This window comes from Apodemus sylvaticus, chromosome 3 (assembly GCF_947179515.1).
Source record: "Apodemus sylvaticus chromosome 3, mApoSyl1.1, whole genome shotgun sequence".
NCBI classification, from domain to species: Eukaryota; Metazoa; Chordata; class Mammalia; order Rodentia; family Muridae; genus Apodemus; species Apodemus sylvaticus.
Window position 1 is genome coordinate 109,071,370 of NC_067474.1, and position 14,859 is coordinate 109,086,228.

A 14,859-nucleotide genomic window follows, 5' to 3' on the forward strand; every position below is an offset into this window, starting at 1 on the left:
TATCTCACAACAATCTGTAATGAGATCTGATGCCCTCTTCTGGTGTGTCTGAAGACAGCTATAGTGTACTCACATACATAATATAAAAAATAAATAAATCTAAGAGAGAGAGAGAGAGAGAGAAAGAGAGAGAGAGAGAGAGAGAGAGAGAGAGAGAGAGAGAAAGATCCTAGCATTTATAACCATATGGATGAACCTAGAAGCCATTACACTAAGTGAAATAAGCCAAACATAAAAATCAAAACAAAAGCAGTACACAGTGGCACACTCCTTCAATCTCTGCACCCAGGAGGCAAAAGCAGACTGTGAGTTCCAGAGAACTATGTGACTTTAAGGTCAGTCTGGTCTATGCCAGAACAAGAAAAAGAAGGAAGGAAGGAAGGAAGGAAGGAAGGAAGGAAGGAAGGAAGGAAGGAAGGAAGGAAGGAAGGAAGGAAGGAAGGAAGAAAGGAAGGAAGGAAGGAAGGAAAGAAGGAAAGAAGGAAAGAAGGAAAGAAGGAAAGAAGGAAAGAAGGAAAGAAGGAAAGAAGGAAAGAAGGAAAGAAGGAAAGAAGGAAAGAAGGAAAGAAGGAAAGAAGGAAAGAAGGAAAGAAGGAAAGAAGGAAAGAAGGAAAGAAGGAAAGAAGGAAAGAGAAGGAAAGAAGGAAAGAAGGAAAGAAGGAAAGTAAAGGAAGAAAACAAAACAAAAACAAAGAAAGTCAAGAAATGCCATGACTTCAATTACACAGAAAACCTTTAAAGCTTCAAATACAGAGCTGAAGGAATGGCTCAGCAGTGATGCACTGACTGCTCTTGAAGAGGACATGAGCTCTAGAAGAGCACCTACATGATGGCTCAGAACCATCTAAAATTCTGTCTAGAATCCAGTTCCAGGATTTCTAACACCCTCTTCCGGCTTCTCCAGGCACTGTATGCACATGGTGCAGATATACATACAGGAAAAATACTCATTAAATAAAAATAAATAAATCTTCAAAAAAATCAACTACACTGAAACAGAATAAAATAGTATTTACTAGGGTAAAGAGAAAAGGGGCTATGGGACAAAGTAGCAAAGTTGAAGTTATAGAGAATGACTAAGTCTAGAAATAAAATGTATCATGTGAGGACTACAGTTCAAACAATACACACAGGAAGTTCACAGAACTGCATTTTAGATGCTGTTACAAAACACAAAACCAACCATTCAAGGTGATGGATGGGCTTATTTGCTTGCCTAAGTCATTTCATAATGGATCAAAACAGTGTGTCTATACCTTACATATAAGTAAAGTAGGTGCTAAACATTACCAAAGACCTTTTCTATACATACTTATGTGGACATATAATTTTTCTCTTTCAATTTAGTGATATAAATCATTCTGATAGATATTGTAATTAAGTTTTCAAAAGTCCTGAAATAAATCCTACATGGTCAGCAGTGTAATTACTCACGTAATACACTGTTGGATCTACATGCTAATATTTCTATTTGTTGACATTCACAAACATATAGACAAGTGAAATAGCCTAAATCTCCCATATACTTTTCAAGCACTACTTATAAGATTTTGTATATTAAGAGTATGTAGAAATCATAAGATAAGTGTAAACTCTTTTTGTCTTTTTCTAGGTATTGTAGTATTTATACTAATACAGACATATCTGCCTATGAATAGCTGGTATGTATAGAACACTTCATTGCATGTAAATACATTAGCCACGTTCACTTATACAAGAAGCAGTTCAAGTGTGAGTGCATCCATCTTGTTTTGGTATGTCTTCAACACGCTTCATTCAACTTTCCATGTTCTCCACTTCTGTGGGGATTTACTTGTATTTTGCAAGAAAACTGTCCTTCACTTATTTCCTTCAACTCAAGAAAAGATATCTATGTGTGACCTGAATAAAGACCAAGTTCCTGAGTAGCTAAAGTTCTGTTTGTTTACTATATCTTTCTTTTTTTCTTTTTTTGGTTTTTTGGATTTGGTTTTTTCGAGACAGGGTTTCTCTGTATAGCCCTGGCTGTCCTGGAACTCACTCTGTAGACCAGGCTGGCCTCGAACTCAGAAATCCGCCTGCCTCTGCCTCCCAGAGTGCTGGCATTACAGGCGTGCGCCGCCACCACCACCCGGCTTTGTTTACTATATCTTAAGTTGAGCTTTGCTATTTCACTTTTTCAAAGTTCTTTTAGTTTGTTACTTTTTAATTTCTTTTAAATGTGAAAGAAGATCTTGGGCTAATTATAAGTGTTTTTGTTCTCTCATGCCCAAATGTTCTCTTTAAACTGGGGTTTGTGGTAGTTAACGACAGAAGTCACTCTCTCTCAGCTTGCTTCTTGCTAGATTAGGTGACAAGGAGGTACAACAGGAAGACTCAGAGTCAAGAGAAAATCTGACTCTTCCTCCACTCTCTTCAGTCTGGTAGCCAAGTGCTGCTGGACTCAAACCCTTAACCTAACCACATCCCCTGAAGGAAACCAGCACCAAGCAGAAGTTCCCCCTAGTCAAGTCTAGCCCCTTCATTACTTAGAAAGACAGATGTATGGACACAAAGATTAGTCTCTCATGTCTTCCAGAGTATTCAACTCACTTATTATCAGGACACAGTGAGACCTGATGCACCCAGCTAAAAACTTCATTGTAATTTTATGATCTCTTTTTATCTCTAAATAAGGATACATTTTAAGCCACTGTTGGGTAAGACCTCGACAAATGAAATCTCCAGGACATAATTTACCTTATAAGATCTTTTCTCATTATTCTTTCCTATAAGGTCTTAAGGCAATTTTTGAACTCAAAGTGTATAGCTTTTTGTTTGCCCAGTAGATCCATGATAGGTCTCCTAAAACTGTGAGTCATATTTTTTTGAGGTTTTACAGTGGTGATCTATATTTATCTTCCAAGTAGACTGTTCAGGGCAATGATTCAGTTCCCAGTCATAACTAATCTTTTATCAGTGAGCCTAGTAAAATAAATGCAGAACATTAGTTCCAAAATTCCATTTGTGTTCTATTTCCTCAAGCAGTTTCATTATCTTGTTGAAGCTTCTTTCCTGTATTCTATTAAGTTGGCACTCAATAGAAGCTACTAAGCTCCTCTCAGCCGTTTTTGTCTGCTCTTGTCTAAGTATTCCCTTAGCATGCAGCCTGGTCAGGCAACAGGCACTAGTCAAAGTGACTAAGTTGAAGTACCAGATGTGCCAAGCTGACTCTCCTACTAAAGCCCAGAAAAAATGGCGACATGAATCTACCAACTAGTTTACTACCACTAAAATGAACCACTAGAACTGATCTTCTAAGCACAAAATGACATCCAAAAGGATACTATCAGCAAAGGCCCATTAAACTGCTTTTACAAGCTTTGAGAAAAGGCAAATGTATCTTTATTCTGTGCCTCAAACTTTGTTCAACAGCAAGAAGAATGAAATGCCCTACATGCATTCTGCTGAAAACCTGTTTCCTTTCTAATCTCTGCAGGTTTGCTTATTTAGGTTTTTCTGCTCCTGAAGCAGGAGGAAAGAAAAAGTCAGGAGCTAAGAGCAGTGTTCTCTACCTTTCCATTCCATTCGTTCCTGGCACCTTTGCATTACACTCTATGATGTTCCCTCATTTATATATATGTACATATGCGTAATATATATGTATATATTTATTTATATATTTTGCATATGTACATATATATAATATGCATTTATTTTTGTAGGTATGCATGTAGAGCTGTGATAAGTACTTTTGGAGAGGTCAAAAAGACAGTTTTGCAGAGTTAGTTCTCTCTTTCCAATATATGAGAACTGGAGATTGAACTCAGGGCATAAGACTTGATGGCAAGTGCCTTATCCAATGAATGATCTCACTGGCCTACATATTCTTAATTAAAAACTAGCCGCATTAGCACATTTAATATTAGTCTTATGAAGCGTTATCTTCACTCTACAAATGAACACAATGACTATTATGGAAGATTAAGTATTTCTAAGCCATCATCACAGAAACACTTGAATCAAAAGTCTACAGCTTCTTCTTAAGAGCCACTGCCACTAACTTTCACAGGCATTTCTATAATCCAAGGCATACAAATTTCCCTGGCCTCATTTTCCAAAATGATACCATGTATGTTGTGAGGTTGTTATACAAAGCTAATGGATGAATAATGACACATGAACAATACTGAATTGATCCGTGTTCAATGTTAGTTATTAGTGTTAATTTTTGTTTACTGTAGCCTGGAAATTTGACTAAATGCGGAGGGGGAGGGGGTATGGGTAGGAGGAGGGATGCTGGGCTGCAGAGCATTTGCCTAGCATGCACAAAGGCTTTAACCATCAGTATCACTGATAAACTGACCTAATTAAATGTACTAAGCTTGATGCGGTAGCACAGGACTAGGGGCTTGGCTATTTAAGAAAGAGGCTGAGGCAGAAGTCAGAACTCTTGAGTCCTAGAGCTCAGGCCCAGACTGGTCACATAATGAGAACCCATCTGAAACTAAGTCATGAATAATACAGGGGCTAGAGTGAAAGATGGATCAGAGTACAATATAAAGTTTTCTCAGGGGACCCAAGCTTAGATCCTTGCACCCACATTGGGCAGCCCATAACTCCACCCCCAGGCCGTCTGCTGTGCTCTTCCAGGCTCTACAGACACCATGACACATACAGCACACACAGCACATACGGCACACACAGCAGAAAGATGCATTCACACAAGCTCAAACACAGACATACTAAAAATAACTCTTAAAAAGAAGCCATTAAAGAAATAAACAATAAAAATAAAAGCTCGTATTTGCCAGTAATATTAAAGAACTCAATAATGGCCCTTGTCAGCTCCACTGCTGACTACAATGATGATGTATGGAAACATAGGTTTGTGTCCTCTATCCACTCTGCTCAGAACAGCAGAATTTCAGGCCTTGAAGCCTTCTGTATAAAGTAACGGTTATATACATTCGCCTGTTGAAAACCCCTAAACTAAAAATCTCAAGCCAGAAATTAAAACTTTTTCAAGAAGTTCTAGATCCTGAATTTGAGATTTCTGGGTTAGAGGTGTGCTCAGCCTGTGTTTGCAATTGCTTGGTGTATGTGGCAGCATAACAAAAAGTCTGTTATCTGTCTAATCACACAGTGGGTTCTTTATGACTCTGGCTTTGCAGCTATGTAAAACCTTTCCATTATAATAATTCAAAAGTACTAAATTTTGTTTTGGGTCTAGGGGTTATACTGAAGGTCTAGTTCATAGTAAGCAAGTACACGACCACTGGGCTAAAATCCACAGCCAGCCCTTCTTCCAGTTTGTGTTTAGTTTTCTTTTATGCATATGAGTGATCTGCATGCATGCATATATGTGCACTACATGCACAACTAAGTATTCATGGAGGCTAAAATAGGATGTCGGATGCCCTGGAGCCAGGATTCAAACCTAGGTCTTCTAGAAGAGCAGCCAGTGATTATAAGCAGTGAGCCATCTCTCTAATGCCTTATTGTAATTTTAAAGAGAACTAAGCTCCTTTTATAACTAGGCAACCATTAAATGGCTTCCACACTAAAAAAAGGTAACAAAAGTGTTTCAGTATAAGATAACAAAGAACTAAACCTTAATAGTACCTTAAAAATGGAGGGAATTAAATAAAGGGAAAGTAAAAGCAAACAAGCAAAAGTTTAATTTAAGGTTCTAAAAGTAACATCAAGAAATAAAACAACTGCCGGGCAGTGGTGGCATGTGGCTTTAATCCTAGCACTTGGGAGGCAGAGGCAGGAGGATTTCTGACTTCGACGCCAGCCTGGTCTACAGTGTGAGTTCCAAGACAGCCAGGGCTACACAGAGAAACCCTGTCTGGAAAAACAAATGAACAAATGAACAAACAAACAAACAAACAGACGAATGAATGAACAAAAGAAAGAAAGAAAACAATTAAAGAAATTGAGGGCTAGGAATGAACCTTGGTGGTACAGAGATTCCTAGCATGTGTGAGCTCTGGATTCAGTTCCTGAAACTAAAATTTTTAAAAAACCAAGGAAGGAATACAAGAGGAATGGAGAAAAGGGGGAAAGAGGAAGAGAGAAGAAGGGTATGGGAGAAAAATTCAAAAGTACTAAAATATAACAGGTTTAATAACACTTAAGCTAAAGAAACTGAATAATATGCATTTCTATAGTATAGAAAAAACTAACACTAAGTATTTTTTTAAAAACCTACTAAAACTAATTATTTAAAATGTAGGCATTTTCTATGTGGTCAAATGACTTAAAGAAGACGTACAACATGACTACGACTGTCTCTCTCAAGGCAGCCAAGCAACACAGATTTGATGCTCTCTCTACGTTTAAAATGTTTTTCCTTAGGTTTTAGTTTCTTAGACTACAGCTTGAATATGAAGTATTTATTATGCTACTGCCCACTGGCAATGGGTCTCAAATTTTCAAGTACTTTTTAATCATCAAAATATTCCAATTATACATATTTACAGCAATACACATATAAGCATACATGCAAAAATAAATAGGACTTTTACATAGATATATATAAAGGTTCTCATACACATATTCACACATACATACATACAAACACACACACACACACACACACACGCTCACTCACTCACTCAGAAAAACAATCATAATCTTCAAAGAGATGCTGGAGAGACAGCTTAGCATTAGGAACATTCCTTGTTCTTCCAAAGGCTCCAAGTCTGGCTCCCAGCATCCACTGCAGCAGCTCACAACCACTTGTAACTCGAGCTCCAGGAACTCTGATGTTCTCCCCTGGCCTCCCCTTACCCACATGTGATAATATACTCACACACACATACATGCATGCACACGCGCGCGCACACACACACACACATACACACACACATGTATACACACACATACACACACCTTTTTTTTTTTTCAAACAGGGATCTTCAAAGGAATAGTAAAAAACAAAAATTTAATGAAAATGAGAAGTGTTTGTGTTTTAACTTACTGACTGATTAAATCAGGTGCCACCTTACAGCCATCATCTGCCTCCTCTTCCATATCAGAGTCCAAACCATTGTCACCTTATAAAAAAAAATGAACTACTGAAAACATGTTTATAAAATTACTTTATCAGTATATAAAAAGAGTACATCTTTAAAAAAGATACAGGTAAAAAAAAACTTACAAAATATTTTTCTATTTTTTTTTTAAGATTGATTTTGTTTGTGTGTATGTATATGTGAATCTGTGTGTAAAGGTACATGGAAGCAGTTGTCCAGAGGACAGAAGTGGCATTACGGATGGCAGTAAGCCACCCAATGTGGGTGCTGGAAACCAAATTCAGACACTCTAGAGGAGCAGCAAGTGCCCTTAACCTCTAAGCCATCTCTCCAGCCTCAGGTGTTATATTTTATATGTTTTTTTTCATTATCTTCTTTTTACCTATTACAAAGATACAAGAATGTGTATGTATGTAATTAACAGACTATATACATATATATGTGTATATTTTTTTTCCAGAATTACAAATTCCATTAAATCATTTATTGTACTTTTATTTGTGTGTGTTTGTGTACAGTGGGAAGAATACCTACAGAGACTAGAAGATGATATCAGATGTCCTGGAACTGGAGTTATGTTGGTGCTGGGAACCAAACTCCAGTCTTAACTACTGATCAATCTCTCCAACCCCACTACTTTACAGTAATTAAAAAGAAAAATCAAGTCTCTAGAAATTCTATATATCGGCTTTCTGTTTCTTCAATGATGCAAATGAGAAAAATTCTCTCAATATTCCAAATCAAACCAAAAAATACTTTAAAATTCAAAATTCTAAAAGTTATCAGTATCAAATAATAATCTTATTTTGGAAGAAATAAATGCTGGAAACTACAAACAATTCTAATATTATGTAAATCTAGGTGTTGGTAGAACAGGAGAAATACGCAATAGCTCATTATAAGTTATAAAGAAAATAAAGCGGAAAATGACTTATTTTAAAGAAAATGTAACTTCTGGGTGATATTTTTACAGTACTTCTCATATTTTTTTAAATTTTCATTTTATTATATTACATAAACATGGACTCATCTATATATTAACAAAAAAGTGTATATCAAATTTGGGATTTTCTTAGAAATTCTATTCTGATATGTAAATTATATTTCCCAGTACAGACAGAAGTAAAGATATTCTTCAATGATTCCTCAATAAAGAAATTAAAGTCACATTCAAGCAAGAGAAAGAAAACCTCAGTATTTATGCAGAGAACCACTTAATAAGTTTGGAGAATATAGAAATATTCATTCTTACCCTCAAGAATCTTCAAGATTTTTTTTTCAGACAGGAGCTCTAATTGTTCCTGGCATAGTTTTTTAATTTCTTCTACTGAACAGTTCTAAAGAAAATGACATTTAAAAAAATTGCATTTATGTACTATAGCTCCAATGTAAACTGGAAAACTGCAATTATAAAAAAAATTCGAATTAGCAAAATCTTATAATCAAACAAACAAAAGCCTCAAGAATATTCACATGAATTTATGAGATAAATTCTGAAAAGCTGTCAATTGACATGAATATTTCAGAGATTTGAAGGAATGTATAAAATCATGTCTATTAGAAGCAAAAACTGAACTAAAAGTCAGTCTTCCAGACACCTTCATTTACCTCGCGTAATTCTCGTAAGAATTTAAATCTTATAATTCAGGGCGTGACCATGTGAGATGCGTGCCCTTAGGCTTTGTCTGGGTTCTATAACCATAAAATCAGAATATCGCAGATTTTCCTGAAGTTTCCAGAAATATATACGTTTAAAAAAACTATAAACATGATGAAACATAAGCTACTGCAAACTATTGTGGATTGTTACACAGCAGCATATTATTCTTTATAACTCCAATTATTATCACTACTGGGAAATAATTAAATTATTTCCATGGAGTCAATAAATGTCTTGCCTAAACATTTTTCTTTAAAAAAAAAAAAAAAAAAAAGGCTTAACTATATAAGGCCATTTAAGGTTCTCTAAATTTTCTTCCTTGAATTCTTTCAAGTAACTTGTTTCAGATTAGGACATCCAATCACACACTACATTCAATGAAATGACTGCTATAAATGAAGGCTGTTTCTCCATGTGCGCAGCGTGCTAATGCAGGAAAGTACCTTCAGCACATCAGGGAGCATCTTCTGTAACTTCTTTTCTCCTATTATACAGAAGCACTGCTGCAACATTTCTTTTTTGTCTGATATATAGAAACTAACAGGTTTTAATGAGACAGTCAGATCCAGTCCACCTTCTTCAAGATCACTGGGCTCTGCCAAGAGTAATTCTTTTTCCAGACTTGGTAAAAGATACTTGGTTTCCTACAAGTAAAGACATAAGGAATCATTAAACAACATTAAACATTTAGAATGCATGCATGACACTTATTCATTCTTCACTAAACACTTCTAAATTCCTTTATTTGCACAATTGTCTATCTAAAGTCAGAAGAAAATGTAGTTGTTCATCACTCTTTAATGTTACTCTCCACACTGCAGCTAACTGAAGGAGCTGTAATAAAAGAAAATCCTATCTCAGATTTTACAAATGAAAATGTACCACTTCATAAAATTTTAGACTTGAAGAATTAGGAATTCTTTCAAGGGTCATCCATCCAAAAGCTAGAAACACTTTGTCATTCTACTTAAATTCATATAAAGAAACAAAACATCAGCAAATGTTACAATCCATAATTACAAAGCCATATTCCAACTACAAGCTATCATTTTTAAATTGTTATATGATTTAATTATATATCAAAAGGTTTGAGTAGTTTCAATAATTTAAGGCATTTCTGACAATTTTATTTCTATCACCCATAACTTTCCAAATCTACTGTCAAAACACTGATAAAAAAAATCTTTCCTAAATTATAACAGCCATGGAACTAGGTTGTCCGCATCCAGTGTGAGATGTCTGTCTTGTTTACTGTTAGCAAGATGAATTTTATAAACTATGCCTCATGTTGTATACATTCTGTGTAAGACAGTTTTTCCTCTTTACTTCCCCTATACTACTAACAAGTGCACACACTCATAGGATACAAATCTGAACGTCCAAATGAGGTGGGAAAGCAGGAAAGATTTGTAATTTTTAATTCTTTTTTCAATTTAAGATTGTTTATTATTATTAGGTGAGTATATCATGTGTGAGTTTTACACATGGAGAGGTTGAAAAACAACTTTTGAGAGTAGATTTTCTCCTCCCCAACAGTTTCAAGGGTGGAACCTGGGTATAAGGTTTGTGCAGTCCCAGTGAGCCATCTCACAGGCTCTTAAAACTTCTATTTAGGGTAGGCTTGACAATGGGAGGGAGAGGCAGATGTATCTTGGTGAATTCAAGACCAGGCTAACCTACGAAATGAGTTCCCAGATAGTCAGGGGTTCATAGTGGCACCCTGGCCATGCGGTGGTGCCACACGCCTTTAATTCCAACACACCAAAGAGGGCTTTTCCCAAAACAGCACATATAGTTTACTATCAACTAACTTACCAATAGTTAAACAACAAAATTACACTAACTAGCTGATACATCACATCAACACCATACCAAGCCAGGTGAAAAAACCAAACCCACAGAACCAAGAATTGAAGAAATTTTCTTGACTTGAGCAAAGTCACCTTCACATTCTATCACAAATACACTTATCGGTACATTATAAGTGTTCCCACTAGAGCTGGATGTGTAGCTCAGTGCGAGAACATTTGTCTAACAGATTCAAGGTCCTGGGTCCATTACAGAAGGGAAAGAAAAAGAGAGGAGGAGGGAGCGAAGAGGGAGGGAGGAGGGAGTCTTACTTTAAAAACAAAATGGGAAGAGAATGTCATTATCACTGCTACTACCTGACACTATGCTAGACTTTGATAATATAAAATGAACAAGAACAAAAAGAGTGCTAAAAATTTCAAAATTCCATGTGAGCAGAAATATTACATAAAATGACTAACAATAAATAATATGATTGGTAGGAGAAAATCATATAAGTAGTTGAATCCACAAATCCTAATTTAAAGTTGTAATGTTAAAAAGTATGAGTCTTGTCAGGCGGTGGTGGCGCATGCCTGTAATCCATTCTGGGAGGCAGAGGCAGGCAGATTTCTGAGTTCGAGGCCAACCTGGTCTACAGAGTGAGCTCCAGGACAGCCAGGGCTATACAGAGAAACCCTGTCTCCAAAAAACCAAAAATAAATAAATAAATAAATAAATAAATAAATAAATAAATAAATAAATAAATAAATAAAATAAAATAAAAATTAAAAAAAAAGTATGAGTCTTTCAAGGAGGCTCAGCAGTTAAGAGCACCTGTTGTTCTTCCAGAGGATAGGAGCACTCTTGCTCTCGCTCTGTCTCTCTCCGTCTGTCTCTCTCTCTCCGTCTGTCTCTCTCTCTCTTGGATGTTCTCTTTATTTATATTTCAAATGTTATTCCCTTCCTGGTTTCCTCTCCCGGAAACCTCTTCACATGGCACCTCACAACTGCCTGTTACTCTAAGATCTGATATCCTTACCCAGACATATATACAGGCAAAACACTGATGCACATTCAAAATATAAATAAAAATAATTTTAATATTAAAAATTATTAGAATGGGCTAGAGAGATAGCTCAGTGGTTAAGGGCACTGAGGGCTTTTCCAGAGGGCCTGGATTCAAATTTCAGCCCCACAAGGCAGCACACAACTGTCTGTAAATCCAAGATCTGACACTCTCACATAAACATATATGCATGCAAAACATCAAAGCACATAAAGATAAATGAACTTTTAAAAACTAAACTTTTTTTTAAATGCAAAACCTATAAGAGTTTTACACATGGAGAGGTTGAAAAACAACTTTTGAGAGTAGATTTTCTCCTCCCCAACAGAGTTGGCAAGTGCAGGTCAGTGAGTAGGCTCAGCCTCCAAATGGGTATGTGTATGTGCTCAATTAAATAAATAAAAGTGAAATGTGTTAAGTATTTAAAATATACAAAATAATTTTTATAAATTTTACAATCTTCCAAAACACAAAATCTGGAAGGTAAAAGAAAAAAATACCAGAGCTCTGGCTACAAAAGATAGATAGATAGGTGGTGGTGGTGCGCACCTTTAATCCCAGCACTTGGGAGGCAGAGGCAGGCGGATTTCTGAGTTCGAGGCCAGCCTGGTCTACAGAGTGAGTTCCAGGACAGCCAGGGCTACACAGAGAAACCCTGTCTCAAAGAACCAAAAAAAAAAAAAAAAAAAAAAAGATAGATAGATAGATAGATAATCAACCACTCCAGCACACTTTAAACCAACAGTTCTCAACCTGTGGGTCAAGACACCTGAGGGAGTGGTCTAATGACCTTTTCACAGGGTTACCTAAGACCATGTGAAAACACAGATATTTACAATAACAGTAGCAAAATTACAACTATGAAGTAGCAAGTAAAATAATTTTATGATTGGGGGGTCACCACAACATGAGAAAATATATTAAAGGGTCGGAGTATTAGGGCGGTAGAAGCACTGCTTTAAACCAGGTTATATTAACATTTGCTGTATATGTTATACAAAAGTTTAAAACTAATGTTTAATTGAAATGTGCATGAGCCTTCTCAGTTAAACACTGAAGAAAAGAAAAAAACAAGCAAAGAATCTTACAACTACACAAAGAATCAAAGGGTAAATAAAAATGGAGAAATGTTCAGTACCACTATTCATCAGGAAAATACATATCAAAACGACGTTAGCCAAGTGTGGTGGGGCATGTCTTTAATCCCAGGACTCAGAAGACAGAGGCAGGCAGAATAAAATTTTGAGTTCCACACCAGTGAGGCCCTGACTCAAAAACAAAATACAAACAAGTAATAATTACTTGGTTTCTAAACAGCTTTCTAAAAAAGAAAAAAACAACAGGAATGGGGGTGGGGGAACCCACACCTGTAAAGTCAGCATTCCAAGACCTGAGGCAGGAGTGTGGATGCTAAGTCTGAGGCCAACATGCTCTATGGAGCACACATACAGCAAGTTCTTAGCTAGCCAGGGGTACAGGAGGGTGCGGGTGGGGAGGGCGGAATATATTAGGAAGATAACATGCTTGTGAAGACTGGCCGAGATGAGTATCTATACTATTTCAACTATAAATCAGTTAAGTCTTGCTTTAAAAGCATTTGGTTCTATTGCAACACGCCTGTTTTATTTTAAGAGACTAATTTGGGTTCGCATATCTAAGGTTTATAGTTCATTTCTGCTGTGAAGCCCAAGTGGCCTGAGCATGAAGCATTTGGTCAATATAGCATATGGTACCGGGGGTATTCATCAGTTTTTAAATGTATATACTTCTGACACTGCAATTTCACTTCTGTAAGTCCAAACCTATGTGTTCCATTTGGTATTGTCAATAAAACTGAAAACCTAAAGATTCATCAATAAAGACACGAGTATACTGGGACACCTAAAACACACGATGTATGGAAGGAGACCCATTCAACTCGGGCATATACCCAATTGACATCCGTAAAAGTAAACAATGAAGAGTGACTACATATCCACAGAAAGTACGCATACCAAGCGATGGTACGAAGGGCTTTCAACTCCTCGCCTTGACTTCTGTGTCCGATAAATTTTAAGAACACATTCATTTGTTTTATAGTAAGTTACAAACTAGTGTTTTAAAATAGTGGTATCGCGGCAGGTTGATGATGAATAAGAGAAAACATTATGGTCCCAGATGTTGAATTCAAATGTAAGAACTATGACTGTGGGTAAAATTTCTGTACTTGGGTCTCAGGTGTTTGTTGTTGTGATTTTTTTATATGTGTGTAATGTGAAAATAATCAGAATCTATTAAATAGGTAAGGATGATCAGTGCTTACACCGGCATTGGTAACTATTTCCGGACCCATTGATCGTCTAGGGAGATCGGGAAAACCACAAATAAAAGAAACCGCGAAAGTTTAATGGAGAAGGGGTACTGATCAGTAAATTCGGAAACTTGTAAGTTCAATACATGGAGACGAGTTCAACCGGACTCAGAACAGTACCGGCGGCCCAAGGGACCCCGGCACTAACAATGAGTTTCTGCCCGCGCCCGCGCGGCTCTGCAGCCCGGCTCTTCTGAGGGGCCACAGCTCCGAGAGGCGGCGCGAGGCGAGACGCACCTGCTGCAGGGAGCCCGAGACGCTGGAGGACGAATCGGTGCTCCTCCGCTTTCGGCGCTCGCTTCGTTCCGCGCCGCCCGCCACACTCGTCCCGCCGCCGCCGGTGACCCCGCAGCAGCCGCCGCTCCCGCACCCACCCGCGCTCCCGCTCAGCACGGGCACCAGGTCCGGGGCCGCGAGCGCCGCGGCTGCCTCCTGCCCACTCCGCTTGCGCCGCTTCTCCCGGGAAGATTTCTTCCCCGTCATGGTCCTCGCGCTGCAACCATCAGCGACAGGCGGCCGTCTCTGCAGCAACAGAACCCTGCTTCCGTAGCGGCCGGCGCTGCTGTCGCAGGCTTGGCATCACTTCCGGTCCCGGCGCGGGTTTTACGACGCCTAGCTTCTGAAGGAGGGGCCCGGATGCGCCCTGCCAGCTGCTGAAGCTGTCTGGAGTATAAAAGGTGACTTGTGGTCCATCAGATCTGTTTGCTCTTTTCCAATCTCTGCGGAGATGTCGTTCTTTTTAGTGTTTCTCTGCTTATAAGTACGTCGAAAGGTAAAATTAAAGTTGCTGAATCTCCAATTTCCTTTGCCTCCAGTTTCTACGTGTGATACAATGGTATAACAATAAAAATACTTTCTTTCTAAGTACACTTTAAGGGCTTGTACAAAAATAAAAGTCTTATGTTTCCGTATTTTGTATCATTAAAACTAACTTCGAAGAATGATTCCATGTTACTTTTAAAGGAATGGAAAGGGAGTCAAAAGAAAGACA

At 37.6% G+C, this 14,859-nt stretch overlaps 1 protein-coding gene across 7 annotated transcripts in view; it reads right to left on the bottom strand.

The window, feature by feature from the left end:
* Positions 1-14,436, bottom strand: part of Caap1 (caspase activity and apoptosis inhibitor 1) — a 98,663-nt gene extending 84,227 nt beyond the window's left edge. For 6 of the 7 annotated variants that reach the window (XR_007977041.1, XR_007977042.1, XR_007977043.1 and 3 more), the window contains exons 1-4: positions 14,106-14,436; positions 9,105-9,305; positions 8,254-8,338; positions 6,947-7,022 (exon numbers count right to left, since the gene is read on the bottom strand). Coding sequence is in view for 4 of the 7 variants with exons in the window: in XM_052176759.1 (XP_052032719.1) it covers positions 6,947-7,022; positions 8,254-8,338; positions 9,105-9,305; positions 14,106-14,351 (608 nt within the window). In the remaining 3 variants the exon portion in view is untranslated. The remainder of the gene's footprint in view (positions 1-6,946; positions 7,023-8,253; positions 8,339-9,104; positions 9,306-14,105) is intronic. The other variant, XM_052176761.1, reaches the window with a different exon arrangement.
* Positions 14,437-14,859: the final 423 nt, after the last annotated feature.